General features: G+C 30.7%; 1 protein-coding gene across 3 annotated transcripts; it reads right to left on the bottom strand.

Annotated features, from left to right (window-relative positions):
- Positions 1 to 3,931: 3,931 nt before the first annotated feature.
- Positions 3,932 to 14,895, bottom strand: LOC107436694 (uncharacterized). 3 transcript variants are annotated; one of them, XM_087151016.1, is made up of 2 exons: positions 14,750 to 14,895; positions 3,932 to 5,468 (listed from the first exon to the last, which is right to left on the bottom strand). In XM_087151016.1, the coding sequence occupies exon 2, from the start codon at positions 5,349 to 5,351 to the stop codon at positions 4,122 to 4,124; it is 1,230 nt and encodes a 409-aa protein (XP_087007142.1). In that variant the 5' UTR covers positions 5,352 to 5,468; positions 14,750 to 14,895; the 3' UTR covers positions 3,932 to 4,121. The 3 variants fall into 3 exon arrangements, with proteins under 3 accessions (XP_087007142.1, XP_087007143.1, XP_087007144.1); XM_087151017.1 differs by lacking the exon at positions 14,750 to 14,895 and adding an exon at positions 14,658 to 14,682; XM_087151018.1 differs by lacking the exon at positions 14,750 to 14,895 and adding an exon at positions 14,651 to 14,675.
- Positions 14,896 to 16,174: the final 1,279 nt, after the last annotated feature.

The following is a 16,174-nucleotide window of genomic DNA, read 5'->3' as shown; positions in this document are numbered from 1 at the left end:
AAAAGTACGTTATTCCAGTCCTGAATACCCGATTGCAATCTGTCTTTGCACCACCTCACTCTGGCTCGTTTTTGCTTGCGTGTAAGTAGCGGCTTTTTCTTGGGCACACGTGATTGAAAATCAAGTTCATGGAGTCGTCGTAGTGTGGTAGATGTTGAGGCATCCACTCCTTGTTCTCTCCACTTTCTACTTATGAATCTCAAGCTCTTGAAGCGATTTTTAGTGACGACACGTTTCAGCATTCTGTCATGTCTCAGTGTGGTTATTCGTTTACGACCACTATTTGAGAGATTATTTTTAAAACTTTGATTTGTAGAAAAATCTTTTAAAATTTTACTTACAGTTCCTTGAGAGCAATTCACTTTTTTGGCAATCATTTGTTGACTAATTCCCTCATTGCGTAGAGTCACAATCGCTGTCTTGGTAGTGTCCGGTATGTCTTTCGTTCGACCCATTTTAACTCCCAACTAATTAAATCTGATTTTCAAACGAGCCTTTATACGCGTACTAGCTCTACAGTGGCGCAACTTATGCAAATTTTATGATTAACGTTGACCAATCACACAATTTTACAGATATTCTAATATTTTGAATCGCCTCTGGAAATATTTTAATATTTTGAAAAATTTCAATATTTTTTTATAAAATCTCTTAATACTTCTTTAGGCGCGTGTGAACAATAATATCATACGTCAACTAATTGTGGACGGTTAATAATTTTTCCGTTCGCCACCGTTGTTTATTTTTAAAGATATCACGCATTTTATAAGGTAATACAATGCCTTTTTTGGTTGTTCTAATATTTCGAATTGGAGTTGTATATTTAAAAAATAAGAATGATAATTCGAAAGAAAATAATCATACAAATTTCCTTCAATATTTATGCAAATATTTAACGCATCCGAACCAAATGAAAAGTAATCCTTTTTTTTTTGAGTCCTCATACAAAAAGATATAAGGAAGCCTGTAAAATGTTTTGTCCAGTGGCAGGAGCGAAAAATAATAATAATAAATTAATTAAAAGGAAATGACTTAAAAAGTTTGGTTTAGATTCTAAAGATGGCAGCACCAACTTATTTTTAAGAACCTTTTGAAATCGAAAAGTTTTTGCTATAATATATGTATGCTTTTACTCAGTCCTACGAATCATGATTCATACATTCTTAAGATTTTTATAGAGCTTGTCAGCGAAAAATTATTAAATTCTTTGATTAGTAGTTTTCGATGAAATGAAAAGTAAGAAAAAGGCAGAGCGAAAAAGAAGCATGTTAATTCCATTTTTTATTAACGTTGAGAATGGGTTATCCACGGAAATGTATTTATATATGTATTTATTTATTTTTTAATTAAATTTTTTCTATTTATTCTTTTATTGTTTATTTTCTTTATTTTTCATCTTGATTTTTTTATTATTTTTTTTTTAAAATTATTATTATTTTTTTATTTTATTTTAAATTATAAGTGCCATAAAATGTTTAATAAAATATATGCATAAAATATTTTTTTATTTTGTATTAATGTCTGTTATTTCTCAATTAGTTTTTTAAATTTTAAAACTTTTTTAATTCATGTGCCACTGACGCTCCAAAGCGTCGGGGAAAAAAAAAACTCTCTCTAAACAGGAAAATAATGTTTCTTCGTTTTTCTGGTTTTTCCTAGTAAAATTTAAGGAACATTTAAACCATTAAAACCCTGTTTTGTAATCCGGCTTCTGAGGATGGAAATATCATTTTTAGTGGCAGCGAATGTGTTAAAGTATACGCATTTTGTTCGAAAATCAGAAAGATAAGATATGTGTATCAGTGGGTTGGAAAATGCAATAGATTAAGCTATTTAATGAAATAGTAAGTCAGGAAATAGGTTGCAATTTGGTGTATAAGGACAGCATTTAAATTATATCTTGCAAGCATTAAAAGGTCTTCATATTAACAAAAAAATTTACTGTAACTAATAGCTGTTCAAATATATGTTGATATTTAATCAACACATAGTTCAATCAACATTTAATTAACAATAGGATACGAAAATATTATAAATAGACGATATTCAACTGAACTATTCTTCAAATGTTTGCACAATATTCCAGAACACACTTCGATATACACTGAAGAGCCATTACATTATGACCACCCTCCATCCATAACAATGGGCTCGCCCAGGTTTTCATGGTTTCTGGCCCAGGAACAATGTTTTCATGAGGCACATTAGGACCCATAATCCTCATAGAACAAAACCTGACGTCTGTAAGCTACTTGAGCATAGTTGCAGACCCATTCATGACAACAGTTTTTCCTGTGGGGAAAGGTGTTTACCAACAGGATAATGCACCGTGTCATAAGAATCGTTATGGATTGGTTCGAGGAACATTCCAGAGACTTTCAAGTCATGACTTGGTCCCCAAATTCACTTGACCTTAATCCAATAGAGCATTTATGGTCCTACTTGGAAAACCAAATTCATGCTGCCACGCTACCCCCTTGCAATGTGAGGGAATTGCAGGACTAGTTGGTGAGCGCTTGGTACCAGATACCTCGGACTACCTATCAACACCTTGTGGAATCAATGCCACGGCGGGTGCCAGCAGTTTTGAGGGCTAAAGGTGGTCCTACATGTTATTAGCTGGGTGGTCATAATGTAATGGCTCCTCGGTGTAAATTCGATTTATATATATTATAAGAGCGTATGATAATCTCTAATTATGCTTTCAATTTACGTTATACGCATGTTTATTCTTTATTCTCTGCTTACTGCTTGATAATTTAGTTACGAATGTTCTTTTTATTTTTCATTTATTATTATTATTATATCTGGTTACAACACCTTTAAATGTTGCGGGATCTTGCAGTATTGCTTGTCTATTTAATGATGATTGTTTTTATGAACAATTATTGCTTTTTTTATCCAGTCGACCCGTAATAATTTGATGCAAAATCACATGTACTTTTTATCTGTCGAATTTGAGCTAGAATAAAAATTAAAAATTCAGATTTTTGTTTTGTCTATGTGTTTGGTAACAAAAAATATTTTAGGGGAAAACATCTACCATATGTCTAAAGATAAACATTTTATTCTGCCAATGTATAGAATCAAATTATATTGCTAAAAATAATTCTTTAGCTATGTTTATAATAAATTACTTTTAAAACACTTTGGTCTCTATATTTCATACTTTTTTCATAATTTTGGATCAAAATAAGTGGAAAATATTATACTTAGTATTTTAATGATTTTTGGTTAGGTAATACAGCATAAAATACATTTGTCTTTTTTTTTCCTACGTTAAGGCTAAAATTTTCCAGACATGAGTCACTTCTAAACAATTTTTCAAATTTGTACTTATTTATATTTAAGAGAAACAGCTATTCATTATTGAAATTTCTTTTATTTATAAAATAAATTATTGATAAATTTCTTTCAAAATGAAAAAAAAAATTACTAACTACTTTTTAGGATTTCATTTTTAGTTAATTCCACACAGATTTTTTAAGTGACGTTGGACTGTTTCTTACAAATTAAAAGCACCAAATATATTTTTCTTATAATTAGAAAGTCAGAAAAATCCTTATATGTAAGGAACATTGGTGTTCTATCTCCGTCAAAGTGTTAATAAAAAATTATAGATTTTGTTTCAATTTAAAAACAAAAAGAGAATATTCAGACAAAAATGAAAGCTTGTGATTTAACAATGGAAGTAAGTATTGTAATAAAAAATTGTTTTAATTGTCAGGATCTTTATTTGCATTCAAACGGAAATTCCGGAAAATAGATAAGTATTTATCTGGAAACAAAGACAGGGACACAAAAGTCAGAACAAGAAAAAAAAATACTTTGGCTCAGAATATTAAAACTCCCTGAGTGACAATATTTAATAAGATTTCATAATTACGTAAATTAAAAACTTATTATTTCATATTTATTACACAGTTCAAACTAATAAAACATAGAATTTTATTTTACTTTGAAATAGCTGTTGTTTCTTTTATAAATACATGTTTGAAGATAATAATAAGTAATACATGTTTATGATATGCATGTCTAATGATATACATGTTTGAAATTACCTAAAATTAACTTCTTATATTATATAACAATATTATAAGAAAATTAAACCAAAAGCAGACCTACTTAGTCAAAGCTTCAGCACAATAACGCATTAAAAGAGCAGCTAGTTTCGTGTCTTTATCTGTTAATTCTATCCATGATTCTGTTTTAACAATAGAAATAAAATTCTTAGAAATAAAGTTCACTATTTGTTCTTTGAAAACCTCGTCACTGTGGCGATATGCCAGACTGAGCATTGGACAGGCGTTGTTCACATCAAGTAAACATAAAAGATCTTTCATACAAGCTTCTCTAAGATACAAAATCTCATACTTATCAGCTGCGTAGTAAAGCTCACACGCGTCTTCGTATTGAAGGCGACCTTTTTCACCACAGTACAAGTAGTTGATGAGTTTTTTCATAATGGAAGCTCGAATATCTGTCACTTCAATCTCATTGTTCGCAACTTCTAATGTGGAATGTTCGAACATACGGCAAAACACTTGTGATCTTGCACACAATATATTTTTATGCGATTTGATTATGATATCTTCCACTCGAATCGTGACATCAGAATTCATGGTTTGGGTAAGCATCCTTTTTAAATCGATCGAAAGTTGTTTCAATGTTTCAAGATCAGGGCTATCGTCTGGAGTATTTTCCGATCCGGAAGACTGAGTTCGCTGGGGAACTACTGAATCTGCAATTTTCAGAAAGGATTCATCACCTTTCTTTTCCTTCAAGAGTGAGTTGGCCCCTTGTTCCTTCCGGTCTGCTTTTCCAGAATTATTATGCATCTCATTTGCAGAGCTTTGTTGATTGCTTTGGGATTCTGAACTTTTGAGGTTAGGAGATATGCTTGTCACTGTCTTTGTATGACTCTCAACTTCTAGTCCAGTTACTTCAATAGTACAAGTGATGTTGAGGACATCAATGAAGAATGATATCGGTAGTTTTACGTTTGGTAGCAACATTACAGGATTCCAAATCGAAAAACGAAATGCAGAATCACTATTTGTATAAAATGATATTCCCTGGTTTTGAGATACAGTTATTGTAAAATTTAAATCAATATCATCATCTTTAGAATCGTTACATAGATTTAATAAGAGAAAATTATTGGTACATACGTACGAAGCTGTAAGTTCCAAAAACCAAGGGTATTTACTGCCTTTATAATAAAATTTCGGACTTGAAATAGGAAAACCTCGTTGTAAACAAGAAAAATTATGTATTTTCCACTGAAATGAAAATGCACCATTCTGCGATGTGCTGAAATGGGACCTCGCCAAACCATGCTTTAATTCCATCTTAAAAAATGTAAATACTTCAGGTAAAATGATTCTATTTTCTGTTTCTAATCTTTCAATCCACGTTTCTTTTCATCTTCACAGTAATCATCCAACCTCTCAACCACCGCTTGGCGTCTATTCAAAAGAGAATTTCGTTTAATTCTGACTGATAACACAATCTATTCAAGACACAAGAGATAAATTTTGGTATCGTTTAAATAAATTATAATACATGTATTGTTTGAAAATCAGAAAGATATGTTTCGGTTTAAAAATACAGCAGAATGAAGAATTTAATAAAATTGTGAAACAGAATGTATACTGCTATTTCGTCTCTAAAGACGACAGTTAAAATTATTTCGTCTTAGGACTAAAAGGTTTTAATATTAACAAAAAAATTTACTGCGATTACAGTTCGATTACAGGTTGATATTCAGTCAACATGGTTTCAATCAACATTTAATCTACATTATGATACAAAAATGTGATAAATATAGAATATTTAACTGAACTATTTTTCAAATGTTTGAACAGTATTCAAGAACGGGATAAAAGCTATAAAATATTTTTACTTAAAATAATAAAGAGGGGAATTAATAGTAATATAATAAAACTTCATACTACTTGAAAACTTATTATTTTAAAACTCTTCACTATTTATTAATATAGTTATTTTATTTCTACTTTATTATTTCTTTTTAAGAATTCCGTTGTTTTATGTTCAGTGAATGTAAATATTGTGGACATTGTGTATTGTTCTACTTCTTAGTAATAATTATTTTCATTTTATCATAAACGCAACGAAGGTAGCTGACGTTACTTTAAAAAAAAACTAATATTACTAATGAAATTAATAGTCTTCATGAAAAAATTTAAGATATATAGAGTACTTATTAGTTATTAACCTGTATTTTCTATGTGTTATTTTCCTAAGTGTTTATGAAGTTACTGTTTACGAACAAGCGAATAATGGTGAGGTAAATTTTTTCATTATTTACGCTTAACAAGGAAGAACAAAACATTCTCATTTAATATTCATTTAAATGTAGAGAAGGAAGAAGACATTTGTTTTCTAGAATTCTAATGCAGAAACCATAATATCTTCTTACCAATTAGTTCTATTTATTTGGTTTCAACGCAAAACAATACACTAGATTCAATATTTTGCTACTTTATATGCAATGGTCATTTTTTAAGTAAGAACTGTATTGAAGTAAGTGAAATTTTATATACGAACGTAAATTGTATCACAAATTAAAATATGAACATGTATTCACTCTTTAACATATTCACCATTAAATTTGAAACATTTGTACAGTCGTGGCATCAACTTTAAGATCACATCATCTAAGAGCTCTGCCACCTAACCGTAAAACTAGTAAGTAAGAATTTCTTTCAACATGCCATTATTTTCCAAGCGCTTTCTACCGAGAAATTCCTTAAGTTTTGGAAACAGAACGAGTATGGTGGATGACCAGTATAACAATAGGTTCATCCAGATTGTTCTTTTTCATGTTTATTTTTTCTCCCTTCATTAAAAAGCTTACACCATTTACGTATATTATCATTATTCATTTTATATTTTATAACCGTCATTGAATATCCAACGCAATTTTTGTGTTTAAGACTATTAGTGTTCAACTCCATAACCTTGACATTTTGAACCCAATCCAAAAGACAAGTGAAGTCCTGGATCAAGTATTGGGAGAAATTTGCCTTCGTGGAGGACTTTTTTGATGGGAAAACCTGCATTTGTGTTACATGGAGTGGAGAATCTCCCATGGTTAGAATGACGACAAGGGGACTATAACCCATGATCTGTCCATATGGTCGGTGCAAGCCGGATGCAGAATTCGTATCAACCAGCCATTGCTGGGATTCAAATCCGGTTCGCGTCCTTGGTGAGGAGAATGCTCTTTCTCCTGGACCATCACGGTTCCAGCAAGGCAGATAGTCATGTGAACATAAGAGATCTTTCATACAAGCTTCTTTAAGATACAAAATCTCATACTTGTCAGCTGCGTTGTAAAGCTCATATGCTTCTTCGTATTGAAGGTGACATTTTTCGTAACAGTACACATAGTTGATGAGTTTTTTTAATAACAGAAGTCCGGATGCCTGTCACTTCAATCTCATTGTTCGCGGCTTTTAATGTGGAATGTTCGAACATGATGCAAAACACTCTTAATCTTGCACATGATATTGTTTTATGCGCTTTGATTGCGATATCTTCGAATCGAATCGTAACATCGGTATTCTTGGAATGAATAAGGATTCTTTTTAAATTGATGGAAAGTTGTTTCAAAGTTTGAACTTCAGAACTATCGTCTGCGTTTACCGTTTGAGAGGTCTGTGTTTGCTTGGAGTTACAGGTTGCAATTTCAGTCGTGGAATTTTTCGTTGCTTTTCGTATTTGGTCTGGAATGGATTGTTTATTCATTGGTTTTTCCCGAACAGAAGTATTATGTGCTTGATGTAAATATTTAATGATCGTTTGGCAATACAAATGGGTTGTTTTTGGCTGGCAGCTTAATAGGCCTGTGAGGTATCCAATCTATTGCTGAACCACATTTAACTCTAATAGAACAAGTGAAGTTTATGAAATCATCTTTAAACAGTACAAGAATAATATGCGTGGAAACAAAATCACTTTCTTGAGGATGCGAAAGCTTTCAATGGAATCAACTCTTTTTCGAAATAAATCCTTCTGGTTAAGAGATACATCCATTGTAAAGTCAATGCCTATATTGACCTCGTCTTCATTGCATAGATTTAGTTCATATAAAATCGCGCCAAGCGTCGAGTAACGGTCCCAGTTTTCCAAAACTTTAAATTCCAAGTACCACTGTAAGTTTTTCTTCTTTTTTGTAAGATAAAAATCTGGAGATGTAATGAGGGAACCAGACGTTAATGTAGAGAAACGTTCGATTTTCCATTGAAATGAAAAGCCCGTCATCTCGCGAGGTGCTGAAATGAGACGTGACTGAACCATGATGTATTTCCATCTCGAATAAATTAAATACATTGATTGAAAAAGTTCATATTGAGAAACATAATTTATTTCCATTTTGAAGAAACTAAATATTCAAATTCAAAAAAGTTTCTGCTCTCTGTTTTTAAGTTTTCTAAGCATTCGTTTTTCAAAGAATAATCAGAACATTTCGCTCGTGACTCTGATAACGTCGATTCTGATAATCAGGTCTCTGATAACGACTTAAGATAGCACGCTTCTATACACATAATTTCTCTTGATTTTGGTGACAGTTGTTCTTTTTCTGGTGATGCAGTTGAGAACTGGTTAAGTAAACACTTTGAATTTAAATTCAGAAATATAAGATATGTTTATCGTTTCGTTTTAAAAGATACCTGTGAGAAGGCGTGTTTTAATCTTCATGTAGTGCATATACAAGATAATCTTTAACCGTAGGCGTAAAGTCCCGTAACAGTGGGGTTTTTCGTAGTTTTCCTCTCTATATAACGCAAATGCGAGATAGTTAAATCAAAACAGTCAACCACGAAGGTAAATCTTTCCCAAAACTTGATCTAGGAGTGTCCTTGTCTTCAAGATTGGGTTCAAAATAACAAGGCTTACAAGCTTTGGTTGACGTAAACTCAAAATTGGGTCTACTATTCAAAGAATGTTATAAAAATAAAATATGTATATTTAAATAATAAGGTTCGAAAATTTTCCTCAAATTGAGAATCCAGGCTAAAAAACATGTAACAGCTTAAGAATTATCTGAAATTTTATTTGTTTCTTAAATATTGCTCCACCATTTTTTTGCTCTGCCAATTTTTCCGGTTTATTACCACCCGGTAAAATCGTTTTGAATTGTTGGTCAAACTGTTTGAATTGTTAGTCACGTTTCGAATTGTTGTTCCCCTGTCTCTTTCTTGACTAATAATACAGGACTGGAATACGGAGATCTTGAGTTTGAAACTATTCCATACTTTTCCCATTCGGAGACCATTTCTCATATTTGTTTTCTTTCTTCGGAATTGGTTTTCTATGGTTTTTTTAAAAATAGGCTTACTGCCCTCGATTTCTTCAATGTGAATTTTGCATAAGTTTGTGTAGTCTAACTCACTTATGTTTAAAGCAAAACAATCACGATATCTATTTAATAAATCTGGTGGTGCAATCTGGTTCAAATCTTTTAATACTTTCTAAAACTTCGTCAAAATTAATATCTTTCATTAAAATAGGAGACTACTCATTGTTAATTGCACTTACTTCAACTTTTTCATTATCAATTTCCTCACCTACCTCCATTCCCCTACCTAAGCACTGATCTTTCCTAATTTTTAAGTTAAGTTCTTCCTTTTTTACTACCGGTACAATCGTTTCATCGTTAACTACCTCAAGAACAGAATCGAAATTCTGACCTATACTTTTAACTAAAATTATCCCATTAAAAATCGAGTTTTCGCTTTCTTCCACTTTTACCCCCCAATTAAATTGGTCGATTTACTTTCGATTTCTACTTCGTTTATTGTTTTCAATTTAACAGCATTTTTACTCAAATCTACTTGAATTTCAGAAAGAAAAAAACGTCATTATTTGCGTATCCAAATTATCTCCAATACGCGCAAAAGCAATGTAGGGTAAGTCTAGCCAAGTTCTTCCTAAAATTAAATATCACGGTTGTGAATCATCCTTACCAATTAATAAAGTAATAAATTTCCCAACTACGTCATCCACGCGAATGCTTACTACAGCTTTACCTATATAGCTTTCGTAACTGGACCACTTTGATTACCGAAACCAAATAAATCACTGTTATCTGATTGCAATTAGAGATTCATTTTTAAAGCGAATGGCCTTGCTTTTTACATTTCTTACAATAAGCAATGGTTTTAGGCCCCGGGCAATAACGGGATATTTCCCTTTTTCACTTCGTATATCCGAACTTACAAACTATTTTAGATTTATACTTTTGTTTTCACTAAACGGAGTTGATTTCTTTTCTACCTGAAATTTATCGTCACTAGCATTACATGAGTTTCTCAATATACAACTGTTACTTCATTTATAACTGATCGCACATTATCATAATTATCTAAACTAAACTCAGAGACGCGACAGCCCATAGAGGGCTATGGCCTACTGTGCCCATCTCAGTTTTCTTGACCTTGGGCTCTGGGGTGCAGGAGCAGATGTTCCGGTCAGGTGGTCAGCCGTACGCGGAACCCCCAGTGTTTAGTTCCCAAGCATGCTTGGTACTCATTTATCGACCCATTGAAGGAATGAAAGGCTGAGTCAACCTTGCCCGACCCGAGGATCGAACTAGGGACCTGTGGCACGACAGCGTGAAGCGCTACCGCTCAGATCTAATTTATCTGGTTTATTAAATTTAGGCTATTCGTCTACAAAATGTTCCCGCCTTGTTAAATGTGCTTGTTTTTTTTCAATTATTCAGTATTAATTAAATTTTTTAAGCTATTAAATTCCAAAATTTCGTGCCCTGTTATCCATTCTTCAAATTAGCTTTGTAATTCGAAAGAATAATCCTTCCATGTACTTTCTGGGTGTTTAACAAGATTCAAGAATTTAAATCTAAGTTAATCAGCACTTAACTTATATCTCTTAAGCAATGTTGCTTTCGCATACTTATAATTATTTACATTATCTTCGTTTATACGCGCGATTAGTTGCGTAATTTCATAAGGAAGTAGTCCCAATAATTGGAATACCCAATACTCTTCACTTAAACCAGTGTTTCCCAATAGGTGGTACGCGTACCCCCTTTGGTACGGGAACGCGTACGGGGGTACGTGTTCTTATGCAAAATATCTTGCAACAAACGAAAATTTCAAAAATTTTTATTTAATAACAAAGCTAGCCATGAAGATTTACGATTACGTATTTTTCTATAGTCTATTTTTTGCAGAGTTAACAGTTAATAATTAGTGGTGTCAACAGCCAGTTGACTTTTAACCTTTGTGCAGTTTTTTTTTTTAGTAAAAAAAAATTAAATTTTTTATTAGTGGTACACAGCCTTACGAAAAATTTAGAAAGGGTACACAAGTTTGGGAAACACTGACTTAGACCAATACCGCTCAAATAAAAATTTATATCTCCATCTTTGATCTTATACTCTAGCATTAACTTTCTAAAATATGTGTGTACGTTTTTACTTTCATCGTTACTACTTAAATCCAAAATGTTAACATTTTGAGCTCTAGTTTTGATACGTAAACGTTCAAGTTCATGCTCACGGTTGGCTAACGTTTTGGCTGCTGTTTCAAATTTACATTACATTTTGCTTTGCTGCTCAAAATCTATAAAACTTAAAAACATTAAATTACGAACGTATATACAAGGAGTTAAATAGAATACAAGAACATAAAATTTGATTATTAGTTTAATTTTTTTATAACCACAGTTGAACAACCGACTCAATTTTGAACTTATGACTACCAATGTTTAACTCTGTAGCCTTTTAATTTTGAACCTAATCCAGAAGACAAGGGAACTCCTGGATTAGTACCCAGAGGTATTGATTTGTTATGAGAACTTGGAGGACTTAGTGACCCTGACAGATTAAACATGCATCAGTCACCATTTTATACATGGGTATTCTTCGGCCGTCTGGTGAACTCAAACTTCCGAAAAAAAAGTTTTTTATTTATTCCTGATTTTGGTACATTTCTAAATCCGTAAATCTTCTCTTTTTTCTAATGTATTAAAGAATAAATTATAATCAATTAGCAGTGATGCGCTTGTAAAAAATAAGCCATGTTGACTAAAAAAAAAATTTAGAATAGAAAAACAATTAATCGCTACAAGGATATAAATGAATGCATATCTTGAAATGTATAAATATTTTTTATTCTTTTTCTAGGCCCTACACCCGGAGCAGGTGAGGGCCGTTATATTACTACTGTTTGTAAAAATAAAAAATATTAATAATATTTCGCAAGCTGATATTATTCAATTGATGTGTATGTTAAAAATATTTCTTAATTTTTTTTTTCTCTTTTAATTGTTTTAATTACATTTGCTAAATTTTTGTGCAAGAATAAAAATTATCATTATTTATGTAAATTTTTGGCTTATATTTTGAAGGATTTATTATAGGGTCTATTAAATATTAGAGAGAATAAATGTGATACGGGCTTGAAGTATCAGTTCTTCTCTTGATCGTGTACAGTGGACCAGGATGTGAAAGAGCAACAGCCCCGGGCATCCAACCAAACCGAGCATTCAATATATCAATGGAACACACTAAGGCTTTATATCAATTAGTTTTAAATAAATACAATTGCAGAATAATTATTTTTATTGTATAGTGAAATGTTTTAAAAGACAAATATCTGTTAATGTTTAATCAACGAAAAAACATATTCCATATTGAATTGTTTCTGATAAATTTTGTGACAGAAAAAAAAGCCTGATAGATTTCCGGATGTTAGAAACACCATCTAGTTTTACTATTCAATCAAATTGGTTTCGATGTCTTTCATCCCACCTGATATTAATTTGTTTGCGACAGTTAATTTGCATACCTTTATTATTACATTTTTGCAAGGAGTTTAAAAGCATCAACTGAAAATTAAATTGGGTTTTTTGTATGCCTCTTTGCTTACAATCATCCACACGCAACTGTCTGCTCTATATAATACGATAATATAAAATGAGATAGCAAAACAAAACGTGTGGCGCTATTTAAATTCATATTCGTCGATTGTTTTTTGAATTGATAATTTCAGCAATTTCTTAGATATTTTTAAGTGCTATTTAAAACTGCAGCATATCACATGAAAGCATTAAATATATCATTTGTACAATTTTAAAGTAAAAAAAAAAAAAAAAAAAAAGGAATTCTGATCCTTACGAACTAGAAGATATTAAATAGTCTCATGAGCAGGATATGGGGCAAATTTACCTTTTAAACAAATAAAAAAACTTTGACTTTTTAAACTAAAAAATCGTTTATTTTTGACTAATTTATGACAACGAAGATTAGATTACTGACAACGAAGTTCTTAATTTTATCCAGTCATTTATTTATATTTTTTAAAATTTATTTTTATTTTAATAAATTAAATGCACACATTTAAAATTACAATTTTAAGAAGTTGTTTCGAATTTGATTTAAAAGCCTTATTAATTAAAAAGTTTTGAAGCCTTTTTAACTTTATACACATATCTATATATTAATAGGCTAGCAATATTTTGTCTCGCTAAAAACTCCCAAACTACGCGACAGAATTAAACAAATAAGGTGTCGTTTTAAAGGTATTGTTATGTAGATGTGCAATAAAATAAGGTCTTAAATTATGAAAATTTCCTTTAATTAATTAATAAAATTAATAATTTAGTTTCAACCAATAATAATTTAGTTTCAACCAATGAGAATTCAGCAAATCATTTTTCGGGTGGTTCGCATAAGCATTGTTTCCGTAAGCATCGTTTGATTTAAAGCATTTCTGAATTAATAGATTGATAAACAAAAATAAGAGTGGATAAAAAAAACGGAACTGAATTTCTTAAAAAAAGAATTCAATATCTTTAGTTCCTTTGATAAATTTTTAGTTTCATGATAAATTTTTTGTTTCGTTACAATAGAATGGCAATGGCATCGTGCGAATATTCAAACCAAAACAAACTTTCTACAAACAATTATTTTGATTTGAGATTTAAAACGATATCTTAGTTATTTAGTTCTATTTTTATTTATTTAGTGCCTGCTGCCTAAATAAAATGCCTGCTATCAGGCGTCGAAATATCTCTGGCAGACGTGAGAGAAATGAATGGCGGAATTCTAAACGGGAAAGCATTTCTTATTGAGATATATTCTCTGCTACAGCTCCAAATTTCTCAGCTACATGAAGAAAAGATAATCAAATTGTGAAGGGGGCAGAGAAGTGTATGAATTTCATTAAGTAATTGATTTCAATATCTGGCATTTTTATTTTAAAATTTAAATTTGTTAAAATGTTTTTATAAGATTGCGAAGCAGTTCTGGGGGGTTGGCGAGCGTAGCGAGCAGGGGGCGGAGCCCCCTAGTTAACTTTAACACAACAAAAATCAAGGAGTTAAAAATAGATTTACAATTAATTTAGCATGGTCTGGTACGAAGAGACCCAATTCTGATGCTAATTCTATTAATTCTTCTTTTTTTTTGCCTCCCCCCCCCCCAAAAGCCATACCTTATAAATTATGGTACTTAAATACATTACACATAGAAATAATTTATCAATAACGAAACTTTTGTACTTTCACCCAAAACGAAACTTATTGTTTCTTTGAAAACGAAATTTCTTAAATAGTAAATAAAATTACTTTTTTTAAAAACAAATTAAGAAAATACTTTATACTTATACACATAATTCTTAAAATCGTCTACTTCTTTACAATACGTTTCTTAATAAGTTAGAATACTTAAAACGAAATAATAATAATCGCTTACCAGCATTCCGGGTAATCCCCGACTGAATTGTTGGCTATCCGTTTCTCTGTATGCACATAATTGCTACTGCCATCTAGTGGCCATCATTTTCTTTTAAATTGAAATGAAATTAAACCTCAATGTAAACATTAGTCTTTTTAGGATAAAATAAAGCTAAGCTGCCCAAAACATCAAACTTCGTATAAACACTATAAATTGGAAAATGATAATATTTGTTGAGATGTCTCATTATCGTATGTTAATGTTCAATTAGTTTATTATTAAAACGTTCTAGTAGTTTTCATTTGTGGTTAATGTAAATTCTAATTATTCAAAATATGATTCTACTTCTGTATTTAAATTACTAGTTACTTTGATTTCTGGGTTGCGTTAAAAATATGAGAAGAGTGATTCACAGCATTCACTAAGATGACAGGCTGTCTATTTAAGGATGATAAATATTGATTATAAAAATAAGTTTCATTACAATAACGAACATTTAGCTGAAATCCAATTACCGGTCAGCAATCTAAAAGACATTTTCGTGGTTTTCCTATGCGTGTAACGCAAAATTTGATTAATTTAATTTAATCAAAATTAAAATAAGTTTTTCCTATTACTTTCCTAAATATGATTGTACTCAGATACTTAAATTTCGCGTTACTTTGATTTTCTGGATTGAGTTATTAAGAGGAACTTTTCATTATATTCAGAAAGATGATACCCTATCAATAAAGGATAATAATAATAATAATAAATGGTTGACTATAAAAAATAATTTCATTGAGAAAAAGTTGAACATTTAGTTGGAATCTTATTACCGTCAAGAAGTCTGAGAAAATTTTTCGTGGTATTCCTTTGCGTGAAACGCAAAGTGGATTATTTTAATTTAATCTTAATTAAAATAAATTATTCTTATAACTATCATAAATATGGTTTTACTCTGATTCATAAATTGCGAATTACTTTTTTTATGATCTTTATTAGAAGTAAGTATAAATAAATTTTAAGTATCATCGAAAAGTTTGTCCCAATCCTTGATTAGAGAGTTTCTCTCATTTAGGTAGGTGTCCGAATTACATAGCTTAGGAAAAAAAGAAATAATATCATACGAATTGATAATTAAATAATTTCATACAATTATTTCAATTCAGTGAAGCCTATGAGAGTGACATTCCTATCTTCTAACAGCCTTACATCTTGTAAATTGACAATAAAAAAAGTTATTATTATTATTAGATAATTTTTTGAAATTCCTTGTTCTTGAAAAAAAATCATTTTTTTTATCAATTCAAGAAAAATTCGTATTTAATAAACATCATTTATTATTATTATTATTATATATTTAAAAAATATTTCGAAAGAATATATGTACTCATACAAATTTATTTCCATTATTTGTGCAAACATTTAAACGCATCTGAACTAAATGAAAATTTATCTCTT

Source organism: Parasteatoda tepidariorum, chromosome 9, assembly GCF_982258835.1.
Source record: "Parasteatoda tepidariorum strain Cologne lab strain chromosome 9, Ptep-v5.0, whole genome shotgun sequence".
NCBI classification, from domain to species: Eukaryota; Metazoa; Arthropoda; class Arachnida; order Araneae; family Theridiidae; genus Parasteatoda; species Parasteatoda tepidariorum.
The sequence above is the reverse complement of the archived record's forward strand: the minus strand, read 5'-3'. Positions and strand labels throughout refer to the sequence as shown.